General features: G+C 45.3%; 1 protein-coding gene across 5 annotated transcripts in view; it reads right to left on the reverse strand.

The window, feature by feature from the left end:
- Window positions 1-14,184, reverse strand: part of LOC118302435 (BTB/POZ domain-containing protein kctd15) — a 40,226-nt gene that overhangs the window by 4,145 nt on the left and 21,897 nt on the right. For all 5 annotated transcript variants that reach the window (XM_035628561.2, XM_035628563.2, XM_035628560.2 and 2 more), the window contains 2 exons: window positions 13,397-13,541; window positions 8,326-8,631 (listed from right to left, as the gene is read on the reverse strand). In XM_035628561.2, coding sequence (XP_035484454.1) covers window positions 8,326-8,631; window positions 13,397-13,541 — 451 coding nt within the window. The remainder of the gene's footprint in view (window positions 1-8,325; window positions 8,632-13,396; window positions 13,542-14,184) is intronic.

The following is a 14,184-nucleotide window of genomic DNA, read 5'->3' on the forward strand; positions in this document are numbered from 1 at the left end:
GAGTGAGGTGTGTTAAGGGGCTGAGTGGAGCTCAGCGTGGTGATTACTGGAGCCCCTAATTTGAGTAATGAGGCCGGGGTGAGAGGAGAAGTGAGGTCCGTGAGCGCAGCAGAGGGCGACGTGTGGGGAATACGGATGGGGAGAGTTGGGTGATCTGAGTGAAGACAAAGTGTTGGCGCTGCAGGGAGGGAACAGGAGGAACTGGGATGCATGTTAACCCCCGAGTCCGGGGCATTGAGACACACATCGGTCCAGAAGCAGACACAACTCCGACATCACTTTTCTCTCCTCATCTACCGTAATCCTTGTGGGATGTTGTTTTTTTGTGGGGGGGTAATACCTAAATCCCAGTTAGACAAGCGCTGTGTATTTACTTATTCCCCCGTCCTCTTAATGGAATGAGCAGTGCAGGGAAATGAAAGGTCTCGCCGAGAGCTAACCCTCCTGCCAGATACAGAGCCAGAGACGTGCACGCAACACAGATTGGTTTCTCACACTCACACACACACACACACACACACACACACACACACACACACACACACACACACACACACACACACACACACACACACACACACACGGCAAAGGATGACCTCTCTAATTACGGGGGTGAGAGCCCCATCGGAGGGGCTGAAGTGGGGGCATTCAGGCCTCCAGATCGCAGGGCCGCAGCCTCCCCTGACTGGGGATTAGCGCAACACAGAAGAGAAGATAAATCACACAAATAAACACACAGAGAGAGACAGTCGGATGAGAAAGGAAAAGTATAACTCTAATGTATTCACAGGAAAACTTGTTGAGCAGACCTGATGACTCCCGCCCACTTACCTCCCCACACACACAGACACACACACACACACACACAGACTTCTGGATTTCAAGTCAAATGTTGGCTGATGTGCCACTTGTAAGTAGACAATACTAGAAGTCCCCCCCCCCATCCTCTGGCCGTACGACGACGACAAACTCAGTAATTTGTGAGACAGAAGGGGCGGCAGGCAGCCGATGTTGAGGATGGCTAATTAAGAGACCTGCCCAAGCATCAAACACTCTCAAATCCATGGCAGACGACGGAGGAGCCTAACGATTATGGAAATGATATTACATAGCCGTCTTTGATCATTGCATCACATTGCATTTCTCCTCATCATCTCTTAACGCATGTGGGACTCTGTCATGTTCGGCAATGAATTTGGTCACAGAGGAGGATGGCCCTGATCAATAAAGATAGTCTGAAAACACTTTTATCATTAGCGCATGGCAACACAAAAGACTTCAGGATATTATTATAGATAGTTGTAAGTGGCTCAGAGATACTGTAAGAAGACTATAAGAAGCCCCCCCCCCCAAAAAAAAAAAACCCCATCACGTTCACTTTGACACAGTGAATTAGTGCCACGGGGAATAAACAATACACTGAATAATTAAGACGTATCCAAGCAATAGGTTTCAATGTCCACAGGACAATGTCCTGAAATCAATCCCAGCTGACAACAGCGAAAGTATGGCGCCCTCTTAAAAAGCTAAAACATGTCCTGGTGGCTCGGTTCAGCGCTACATATTGGTGACCGCAGGCTCTCAGATCCCAGCTTATGTTGTACTTCTGCAGATTTCTCTGCTTACTTTCCTCACTTGAGCGAAACCATAACAAAACATTCGAACAGTGAGTTGCATGTGAGCAGCCGGATTGGCTGGAGTCTGATTCCAAGCGTGATTATTTCCATGAAATGGAATTATTGTTAGTTAGCCGTCTTCTTTTTCTCCCCCTTTCCCCGTGCACTACTTTGAGACAACCTGTGGTGTTGCTGCCACATCCTTAATAAACATCCCGACCGTTATTGTTTGAAAAAAGTAAAGGAAATCACACAACTCTTTATCGACTTCAAAACACTTTACCGAAGTTTGCTATTCTCTTTATTAAAAGCTTCTCCTCACCCTCTTCATCCCCACTAATCCCAATACATTTGAAACGTAATAAACCATTCTCACTGTTGCAGGGTCGACTTGGCTGCACAGGGATCTGCCCCCAAAAAACACCCCCCCCCCCACCCACACACACACACACACACACACACACACACACACACATAACCATCTCACTGAGCTGCCACTCAATCTGGGGTCGCCATGGGGACCCCAGATTGAGGAGGCGATATATGAGCCTCACTCCTTCTAACCTCCCAGCACTGTATATTCCCAACACAGTCAAAGACGGCAAAGCAGGAATCAAAGTAGATGAGTCTCAGGGCTGGAAACCGGAGCACAATGTAATATTGATGGCCACCGGAGCATGGCACGGGGCTCAAAGTTGATTGACACGTATGACACACGCACACACACACACACACACACACACACACACAGAGTGGCATGCGATGGGCGCTACACTCAGGGGGTCGCTTTTGTTTAACTATGCACACTCTTTCATATGTGACAAGGAGCGCTAACTGCAGTCCCCCCTTATCTCGAGCATCTGGCACAAAACAGATGAGAAGCACCAACTCTTTTTTAATTCTCCAAGCCATCTGCCAGCTTTTTTTTTCTTTTTTTTTTAGCAATCACCAGCGACCAAAACAATTTGAGAGTGGAAATCTATTCTTATCTGCAGCACTTTAGCTGCGTTCGTGGAACTTACAAGACTGAGCTCACGATTGCAGATGGCCACTTTTAATTTAAAGTTTCTTCGAGTAGAATGATTGCAGAACTTTAGCTCAGGTGACTCTTGTGGGAATGCGACCCCTAACCCTGGCAATGTAAATACCCACCAAGCTAGACGGGGAACAGAGGTGTGTGGGGTTACTGTAGCAGACGTGAGCACGTAAGGATAGAGGCTCTCACACATACTGGACTCAGATGAACATATTCGTATTCATCTGTGGTCTGTGGTTTAATGGTTTTATGCTACTAAAGTTATGGTTTCCAGTGTTGTGATGTATCTAAGTATACGTTTACTTAAGAACGGAAATAGTTGTACTTTGCTTGATAAAAATCAAAAGCAGCATTATGCCACTTCAAACTTCTTCCCCACTCAATTTCTGGGGGAAATAATGCGTTTATTATGTCCAACACTTTGACTGTGGTTACAGATGTGTAAATGATTATGCAGTCCTCTGCACTAATGAAGACTTTTACATTCTTTGATATGCTGTAAATAAAGGTATTATTCCTTATTTAATTTAAAATAAAGTTGATTCCTTCTGATTAAATCATGTAAAAAAACACCTGATTAATTGTTTGATTCGTGTGTATCGTGTGTAAACCACCTGCAAAAAACCCACCCAGGCTGCATAAGATGACAAATATAGACTTAATTTTTGTTTTAAATTTAGCACCAACCGCTCTAAAACATTCAGTCAAGTCTTTATTCTCTCTGTACTGCAGGTCAATCCCCGGCCTGTTGAGCCTCGGTGCCCGACGACGCGGTCTTCCCACAGTGCCACACAAAGAGGACAAGGACCTTTTAATCACAGCACAGCACTGAGGAACACCACGGAGGTGTTTGTGTGGCCTTTGTCGCTCTGATGAGCTGAGCTGAGCTTTCTATCCAGCGCAGGATTGATGGAGTGGCAGGGTGACATGTAAGAGAGTGTTGCGCCGCGTTGCGTTCCCCGTCCCGGGCAGCGGGGGGACAGGGGGCCCTTCTCTCCACCACTACCTCCGCTGTCACATTGATGAAGGACGGATTGGCTCTGGTCTGATCTGAGTGCTTCATCATGGTGATGTATGGAGCAACAGGCCCGGCTGCAGCTCTGGGACTGTGTGTGTGTGTGTGTGTGTGTGTGTGTGTGTGTGTGTGTGTGTGTGCGTGTGTGCACCTCTGTGGCTCTTTGGCTAAATGTTTTTCCTCCGTTAAGTGCCTTTGATGCTCTCTGTTTCTCTCTGTTGGATCTACATCACAGCACAGGTGGTTTGTATTATTCCCTGAATTCCATTCATGACTTCATAGAGAATCGCTCACTGAGGTGGAGTTGTTTATTCCCACTGTCTCACTTTTGAACACACGTGAAGATGAAGAACTGAGGACGGAGCTAAATTTACACTTTACAATGCAATTCTGCCAGTGGTGGAGGACGTATTCAGATTGATGACTTAAGTAAAAGTACAGCAATGTAAAAATACTTAAATAAGAAAGTATAAGCAGCAAAATGTAAAAGTAACTTTTTAAGTAAACGTACTGGTTTTGTCTGACTGATATATCATTATAATACATGATATGGTTAGATGATTAATTTTGAACCAAAATTAATCATTTTGGCCTGCTACTGTTGTAGGTCACGAGATGATTGATAGAAGAAAAGATTCAATGTTTTCAGTTTCTGGACTCTTTCATTTAATCTTTTGATGAGATATTTCATCATTTCAACATTAATTGAAATGAAACAATCTGAACACCTCATTGACATCTGAAATGTGAGCCCGACTAAACACAGATTTTTAATAAGACACTTGAAACACAAAAGGGTTAAAAACCTTGTGTGTTGAATTTAAAAAGCTTGTAATATTATACATTATTCAATGTAAAAGTAACTTAATCTGTCAAATAAAAGTAGTGAAGTTGAAGTACAATATTTCTCTCTGAAATTTAGTAGTGTTTAAACATGACATTTAGTCTACTCAAGTGAAGTACAAGTATCTCAACATTACTGTCCGTACAGTACTTGAGAGAATGTACACAGTTCATTTCCATCACTGAATACTGTAAGGCTTTCTTTCTAAACTACTCTTTCTGTGGAGTCACACAAGATACAAGATAGTATAGTTATATGTCCAGCTGTAGATATAAATTGATGACAAATTTTACTATTATTACTGTATAATAATATAATAAATCAATCCTCTTGAAAAAGCCAAGAAAGGAGAATTATTTCAATGTTTTGAAAATTACTGAGTAATTGAGTGAGGTTCTGTAAAAATTGACTAAACTGAAAAGAAAAAAACATGTTGCTGCACTGTGTACGGTAAAATACTGACAAATATTGCGACTGAAGTGTCACAAGGTCTAGCAGTTTCCCGCCTTGGGCAAGACGGCAACAGTAGCTAAGCTTGACTGAAATCATTTCAGACTGAAATGAGTTCTCTATGCCCGTTTACATGTTAAAGTTGCCACATGTGCATCTCTTCCCTCTTCAAGAAGCGGCCCGGTCATGAATGCCCTGTTCCAGACAGAGATGTATCTGCCCTGTATACCCCCCCCCCCCCCCCCCCCCCCCCCCCCCCCCCCCCCCGTTCCTCTCCCTGGCCTTTCTCTGTGGGCAGGGTGTGGCTGTGTGTGTGTGTGTGTGTGTGTGTGTGTGTTCCCCTGGGTCGGGGTCCAGGGCTGAAATCAGATCAGAGGCTCATTGTCTGGCGGGTAAGACGGGGATTATTTTCCTAACCTTCTCATACCTTCACGCAACAATGAGAGAGAGAGACAGAATGAGTAAGTTGTTTAGAAAAAACTCCCCTTACGCCAAAAAAACACACCTCCATCTGCTCCTTGCGTCCTCATCTACAGCGACTCAATGAGCCGGACCCCTCTACTGTGCATGCATGTGTGTGTGTGTGTGTGTGTGTGTGTGTGTGCTTCCCCCCCTTACAGAATCTTGTATGTGTGTGTGTCTTAAAGGGGCCAGCATGAGACAAAAAAGATCCTGACGCCACAACCATCACCACCTTAACGGAGGGATGGGGCCGAACAACGAGACAAAAGGGAACCTTGCCTGCAGGAAACCTTCAAGCTCCAGCTCCTCTTTCTGTTCGCCGATTGTCTGACAAGAGGATTTCATCTCACCTCCCCATCACAGGCGCAGCCCAATAAAAGCTGAGACGATAAAAGACTCCTTTCAGACCACGTTAGTCAGATGTGCTCACATCCCATAACCAGTCTCACTGGTAAACAGAGTGGGAAAATGTTGTGTTAGTTGATGCGGCCAATTAATTATATTGCAAGTCATTTAAAAATCTATAAAAGAAGTATAAACCGGTTTAGGCTGTTTGAGAAATTGTAAGTATGGTATTAAAAAATGCAATACGTGTATTTCAATCGCCTTGAGCGGTGTTATATTGGAGTCTTTTTAAAAAAGGAGCTGTGTCTTAAAAAGGAGTAAAGCGTAAATTATGCATATCATTTCACCCCCCCCCCCCTTTTTCCATTTCTCTCCTTCATTTTTTCGCAGGAAAACATGGCCGCAGTCCACACGTGCTTTGTCCCACTCGCTCGGCTCCCCTCCCTGGAGGTGGTCTCTCACACTGGCAGGCGGGGAGGTGGAGGTGTCAGAGCGCAGTAGCCTGCCTGGGAGAGGCTCTCTCTGGATGCTGGAGGGGGCTGGTCTCCTGTACGTGTTGGCCTGTTCATGGCTGTGGGCGTTCAAGTGTGTTATATTTGAGCCTGTGGTGTGGGGCTGTTATGCCCCCCCCCCCTTCTCCCCTTGTCCATCCCCCTCACAGACCTCTCTGGGTAACACAACTAGTTTTGTGAAGTTGTTTTTACCGTCGCACTGCTTTACTGCGTACTGAGGTCGACGCCGCTGTGAGGAAGGATACTGTTAATCTCAGTCAGACTGGCTGTTTGAAAATGGTATAACACGGTACAACGCAAAGGTGTTATATTGTTCTATATCAATGCCCATTCACCCTGTGAGTTGTACAAAGATCTGCGGGCCGGGCCTCAGATTTCACATTATGCTACAAGCCACAAGTGCAACGGGGAAGCTGTGAATTTCTGCACAGAATGAAATACTACACACACTCCATTCAGCTGCCATTACCCCTGGTGATCTCCGGATAAACTGACTGTAGCTCCATCACAGTAGCTATTACCTCAGTCAGTGACAACATGCTATTAACTTAACTGTGGCAAAAGGCAGTATAGGGCACGAATCACGGCAACTGTCTCATAGCAAATACGGTTTTGTTTCGAGGGGGAATTGCAGGTTGTAGACACTGAGGGGCGGGAGAAAAGAAAAAAAATCAGTATCTGTGTCAGCCTTTATCCTGGCTAGTGACCTGAAAATACAACCCACAGACTGACACAGGCTCTCTGAAGTGAGAGAGGGAACAAGTGATGAGTCCTCTCCCTCAGCACAAGCTATAATGGGCAGCTGTAGCTCAGTCACATCAGTAGAGCAACGCAGTGGCCAATCACAGCCCGGGTTGGACGGCACAAGAGCCAGCCAGGTATGAAAGTGTTGAAAAATGGTGGAGTTGGTGGTGAAAGATGCTTTTTCTCGCTCAGCGGAAGAAAAACAACATTTACACGAGCTACGAAGATCACGTTGATTGATTCGTAGTGAAGTTCCTCCGTGGAGACTGTGTCCTGTGGATAACCAGACATGACTGGTCCCATGAAACACCTCCACCGCCAATAATCAAAGACATCCTTGTTCCTAATTACATCGAAATGATCTGGACACTCAGGACAGTCCTGTACTATAAATGTTTGCCTTCAAACGACACAGAGAACTAATGGCACACCGGACTGTGAGGCTGCGCCAGGCAACTTTGTATAACTGCTGTATCACAATGCGAAAGTTCAACTTTAACATTATGTCAGATTAATAAAATCCTCAACCTCAGTCGCATCCAGAACAATACGACTCAAGAAAAATTGGATCCAAAATGAGTTTGACAACAAGGAAGTATCTCACTTACACTTTTAAAAGGCTCAATTACAGTGTAATATTTTTATGAATAGGATGACTACCTATTTCTTTTGGCATGGAATGATAACTAACCATGGAAATATTGATTAATAATTTTCATTATTTTAGAGTGCGACTGCACTGAAAGTGTAATTTTGCTCACTATTAGCAAGATCAGGATTCATTATTCAATGTTAAAAAATGTTTGCAATCACAAATGTTTTTAAAGTTATTCTATAGTAACTCATGATGTTTCTCCGTCGCCATTTAAATATTTTTTCATTGTGTTTTTTAATTACACCTGTATAAACATTATTTTTTTTTAAATACGACAGACGTGACTTCTGTCATGCACCACTCAAGGCTGCATGTCGCACTTGCTGACAGCTCATAATACTCTACCTAATCTACCTGACCACTGTGAAAACAGTGTACTTGCATGGATTCAATGGCTCATATTCCAAACTGTATTTTTTTTTTTTTTTTACATATGTTTGAATGACATCTACATTTTATAAGAGTTTTGTTTTGATAAGTTGTCTACAATGTATAAATTGTGCCACATGCAGAGTGGAAGGTGTGGATATCGTTGTTGTTGCTGTTGTAGTATAAGTTTTAGTCATTTGTTTTAATGCAATGTTTTTCCCATGATAGGCAACAAATTAAGCGAACAGGAAATGCTCCCTGGTGTGTTGTGTGTTACCTGGACAGAGTTGAGCCTGCAGTAGCCATTGAGGGGGAAGCGAATGACGTGCGTTGGGTCCTGGTTCCAGCCAGCGTTGACTGAGTTACACATAACATCTCCGGTCTCAGGGAAGATCTCCTCGATGAGGACCTTCTCCCCGCTCAGGGCGATCCTCTCGCCCAGGTCGGGTGTGACGCGGACCACCAGGCAGTCGCAGGGCTGCGCCATCCGTCGCTGCTCGCGCTCCTGCTTCCAGCGCTCCAGCTCCTTGATCATGGGCGTCAGCTGGTAATAGCGCGCCTCCTCGTATAGCAAGTGGAAGTCCTGTACCGGCAGACAAACACGGAGATGCAGTGAGATTCGCGCGTGTGCACGGCCCTCTAGGCTATATGTGTGACTAACACCGCAGGTTTTCAATACATTACTGTACATCTCGTCACCAAGGTCATCAAGGACAGATACCCGCACACGTTGTGCAGCATAAAGATGACAGTCGGGGGTATTTTCGCAGGGAATTCAGTGTCTTCCCCACAGCAACTAATGACAAAGTGTCCTTCAGCGAGACACTTAACCTCTAATTATTCCAGAAGTGCCGCCGTAGCTGCATCTGCTCTCCGACCCTTCTCTCTGAAACATCAACCGAGCGGAGAAGGCATGCGTGGAGGAACGGATAAGTGTCCCACAATCCTCCTGAATATATCTGGGAAACACATTTACTGTATGTATGTGTGCATCAGAGAGCACCAGTGTCCATTGTCCTCGCTGTACGTTACAAGATACCTTTGGATGGCAAAGTTTGAGCCGTACACTTGTTACCCTTCTCATAATGTCGGCAGTGTAGGAGTTTATACTGCCTACATCTTGTTGAGTTGATCTAGTTAAGGAACAGACAAATAACCCCAAAAATATAAATGTAAAAACGACCTCCCACCCACGGCAACAAAATCTCTCACTTGTTTCCATGGAATTCATCTTCCGGAGAGAAGAACAATAAACTAAGATTGGTGATGGCCTCTGACCAGCAGGACAACGCCTTCCATAAACAAATCGTAGCCACGCCGCAGCTCTCCTCCACAGTGGCTCTTGGCAGAGCTGCGCTAGCCCTTAGCGTGTTTCAGTGTGCAGACTCCAGAAAGGCCGTCAGTAGGGCTCCAGTGAAGTGGGATGGTGCATTCCCGTGTGCAGACAGTCTGCAGCAGATTGCCTGCCTCTCCCTCCTAGGCAGGGCTTGCTGGGGGCCATTTGCCCCGGTTGCTCTCGCCTCTAATTTCCCACAAGACCAGATGGCACCATCATTCACCGCTACCATGGCAAATACGGGGAGACGGTGGTTCGCTATCGGAGGCAGACGGGAGGTGAGGTAAAGATGTGCAAAGTGAACATGAGGACAATCGCGAGCCGGGGATGATTCTAATGTATTCCTCGCATAGGGGGAGTTTTATGTTAATGAGGCTTGTGGCCCTATGTTAAGCTCCTATTAGAACAAGATTTAATCAGGTTACACCTAAATGCTGCAAATCTTTCTGCTAAACAATTAGTAATTAATAAAAATGTGTTCTGATTAGTGTTTCACAGTGACAAAGACTGACAGCTTAATTCATTCGTCGCTTAAGAACTGCCATCGTTGCCATTCAGGGTGTATTCCAACTGTTCCTTAGCTCCTGGCCACAGTTAATTTTAGTGTGCAGGCTTTGTGAAACCACAGCAAATAACCGATGCCACATTTGTGTTTAGTTTAGTAGATACAGAACGACGTAGCTCATCTCGTAGTCTTAACGCCCTTGAAGTGAGACAATGTCTGCCTGTGCTTTGGAACCAACATGTGTTTCATATAGTCTGCATCATTGGCGGCCATGTGCTTGTGTGCCGGGGCCACCAAGGAGCCCTGATCTAAAAAAAAAACAACCAAAAAAAAATCCCTTTTCTGGACCACAGCTAGTTGTGGAGACTGAGCATGGCAGAAAAACGGCATATTCATTAACCCTGCTGCCTCAGTCGGGATCTCTAGCCTTGAAAAGCCTCCCTCACTGGTTTACCCCCTTCATCTAAACTGTGCCTTCATCTGGCACCCAAATACAACTCCATCTGGACAGAGCGTTGACGCAACACATCTTAAGCTGATGGTCTAATATTTAAGATTCCACAATGTGAACGAGGAGGAGGGGTGGGTGGGTCCCTTTTTTTCCTCCCTTTCTCCCTGTCTCTTTCTCTCCTGGCCTTCTTGCTTCAGCTGACAAAACGCATACTGAGACACTCCCCTTCGGGCAGCTCTCTGTATCAAAGTGTAGCTCCTCATCCTTCACAGGTCTGAAGCCATGGATGGATATGTTTTTAACAGGGGTCTGTCTGCGAGGCACTTTAGTCATCCCGAGCAGTGCAGAAAACAACAGAGTAATCCTAAGCGCTGAGGTGAGGATGAGGGGGAGACAGGGCCAACAGCTCCGTCCTGGCTGCTGGAGCTGCTGCTACTGCTGCCAGCTCTACGAGACAATTCATCCCCCAATCCTGTGTCCAGACAGCCCGTTTGAGCTTCAGAATAATGATCCGACCTGATCGCCCACCGGCAAGGCAACATCTCAGGAAAAGGACAGAGGGAGAGAGGGAGCGAAAGAGAGAAGGCCGACAGCGAGGAGGAGAAGAAAATGATGGAAACTGTCACTGTGAGGGAGTCGGACGACTGGTGAAGACCCACCGTATGTTTTGGACAGAGAAGAAGTCGGCGATCCCACACAGGCAGGGGTTCACAGGTTGCTGATTAAACATGCCACTGATGAAAACAATCCCGCCCATGTATATTTAATGTCTTGTATGGTGAAAACATGAGTTCTCTCCACTTATTTTTAGCCTTTGATACCTAAAGAAAGAAAGCATTATTGATTTAAAGTGCAATACAAAAGCCTGAATAAAGTGATGCAGAAACCACTAACTCGTAACGGTTCACAGCCGTGCCCTCCATATGACTGAGCATTGCTTACACCCTTGTGATTAATTGTAGTTTGAATAATGAGACGAGGAAGCATATTAATAGGGAATATTTTGTTCCACCGACGTAGGCTGAAGAATTTCTTTTCCTTCCCTGCTCAGACTTTCACATTGATTTAGCAAAACACACAGCGCCGTGGCTGCCAGCAGCAGAACAGACCCAGCCCTCAGGCGACGGCAAGCCTGATTGTGTTCGGATAAGGACATGCTCAATTCCGCCTCTCACTATTTGCATTTTTTTTTGTTTTTTCCCGGGCTCCACGCAAATTGAAAGGTATGCAGATCAACACAGGCTTATGCGAGGGGATCGTGATGAGTTGAAACAATGAAGTCCAATGCATTCTCTTCGGCGGCGCCGCCTGATTGGACTGTCAAGATTCCACCGAGAGGGGGGGGGGGAGAAAAAAAAAGCATGAATAAGAAGGGAAAAACTAATCGGTTCTGAGTCAGGCCATCATTTGCCAAAATATGCAGGCCTTTCATTTCGTGTTCTGTTGTCTGAGGTTTGGCTGTTGTAGAGAATGATGAACAAGCGCCAGCCCGGTGGAAAGGTCACGCGAGTTAAGGTGGAGTAGAAGTGAAGCGTAGAATACTCCTAGGAATCAGTATCACTGAATAAGACCTTGGAACAGGAAGGAGCTGCAGGCAGAATATATAAACATTCTGACAAAACCCACATACTGGTGCGCGGATTCTTGTGAGGTGAGACTGACTTGCCAGTAATGTCGTCGGTTCGGTTTCAAGCTGCGTTTGCATCAACACTCGGTGAAATCACTACGTGCAACGAGGAAGGAGTCGCTCGTGCTGAACAACCGGCAAAGGATTATCACTCGCCTCTGCGGCTCTACGGGGCGCTTTAGCGTCTTTTAGCTCGTTGTTTTGCTTTCACAGCCCTGAACTCTACCTCACATACAGCAGCAGTTTTCAATTAAATACGATCTGGCGAGAACCAAACCGTTGATAAACAAAGTTAGGGACTAGCTGGGGAACATAGTGGAGACTTTGGATATACTGTTTTGGGCCTTGGCAGGTTTCATAATAAATACGAATGTCGCTCCCTGTCTGCTGGAGGTCTAGATTAGCAACTGTTTGCTCGCATATTCTCCATATCAACTTTCAACTTATCAACTTTAATAGAAACCTGCATTAAATATTGAAATCTAACTGTTTAGAGACATACTTTATGATCAACCTGCAAGACTCGGTATAATAAATACAAAACGTGTATTTTTGTCAATAATGTAAAAATACCTTGTTTGGATGACAAGATTGAATTGATTCCAAGCCCGACTGCATTTTTTTTTTTTTTATGATAAACCTAACATGCAGTATGTGCGTTCACTTTCAATAGACTTTTTGGGAGCTAATGCTAAAGCGGGAGCCAGATGTGTGTGGCCTCAGTGGTCTCATAAGGACCAAAGCAGATTCAGAGGTCCACAAAGATGCATGGACACAACCTGTTAGTGGATAGTAAACAGCGCCAGCAAGCCACGGCTTCCCTTTCCCAGCAAGTCCTTGACTGTCCGGCAGACTTCCTGTCTGCGTGGGAGTTGGTCATCAGAGCACGGGTGAGCCGTGCGGCGAACAGGCTATTTCACCTGTGCTCACCTCTACAGAAACCACTCTGAGTGGAGAACAACAGCTCAGGGCCTCGGCACACACATCACCGGGCCTTGCTCCAGTTAGCCGCTTAGCATTTTACCTCTCCACAACTGAGTCTGTTCCACGTTTCCTCTCCAGAGCTTCCTAATTGCTGCTCATGCTTATAGTAAAGGTATATTACGTGTTAAATGGGAGGACGGTGAGTCCACCCCGGGCATTGTGGAAACAGAACCGGTTGCTCTGTTGTGGTCTCGGGTCTATTTCAAAAAACATGCCCCCCCCCCCCCGAAGGAGAAGGAAAGCATGAATAAATACAAACATATTCACACTTAAGTGTTTTATCTAAAGGGAAATCAGAAATTCCACACAGCACCGCTGCATGTCTGGGCAGATGGCTTTACATACTCCAGCTTTTTTTTTTATGTCGTTATGTTGTTACAAACTGTGAGCGCCGACGGTGCAGACAAGTACACACGATACAGTGTGTTACGGTGCAGATATTTACCTTGAAGTCATCTGGAAGGAGCAATTTGCTGGTCCTGAGGAAACTGAGAATGTAGCGGAATATCTCGCCGTCCCGATCTATGAAGTAGTGCTGCTTCAAGCTGTCCAACACGATGGGCTCGGTGCCATTGAACAGACGACTGATTCTGAAAATTGAAATTGACACACACAAACGGGCACGCACGCAGGCAGCCGCACACACACACACAAACACACAGAGGAATGAGCCAGGTCCCTTCAAATGCATGAAACAATTACCCTCCATTTATTTTTCAATTTTATTAGCACTAAGCTTGAAATGCATTAGCATCCCAGGTTGAAACAAGGGGCTTAAGGCACAGTTCCTCCGTTCCAGACTTGTTTGAAGTGTCCCTTCTGCCGGAAGATTACAACAACACACACACCCGCTGCTTGTACTTACAGAAATTAATGGCATGAATGTAGCATTACAAGTCTATTATTTCATCTGTCAGAGGGGTGGGAATGAAACAGAGGTGGGATGTGGTGGAGGACCACATACGAAAGACGGACATCTGGAAAATATGTTCTACTTTTTGCCGTTTGACTTTGTTATGACTATTTGAAGAATTTGGACAGTTGCGTGTCAACTCTGTGCCATGCCGTCTGTGTTCAATGCAGAGTTCCAGTTTGTCCATATAATGGCATTTTTCTTTGAGATAACTTAATAACATTAACATTGTCCATTTAAACCAATATTTAACTCTCAGAGTTCTAAAGGTACCTGCACCATCAGACCATGCTTAGTTTTCTGTTTGGTTCCCAATAAAT

This window comes from Scophthalmus maximus, chromosome 4 (genome assembly GCF_022379125.1).
Source record: "Scophthalmus maximus strain ysfricsl-2021 chromosome 4, ASM2237912v1, whole genome shotgun sequence".
Taxonomy (NCBI): domain Eukaryota; kingdom Metazoa; phylum Chordata; class Actinopteri; order Pleuronectiformes; family Scophthalmidae; genus Scophthalmus; species Scophthalmus maximus.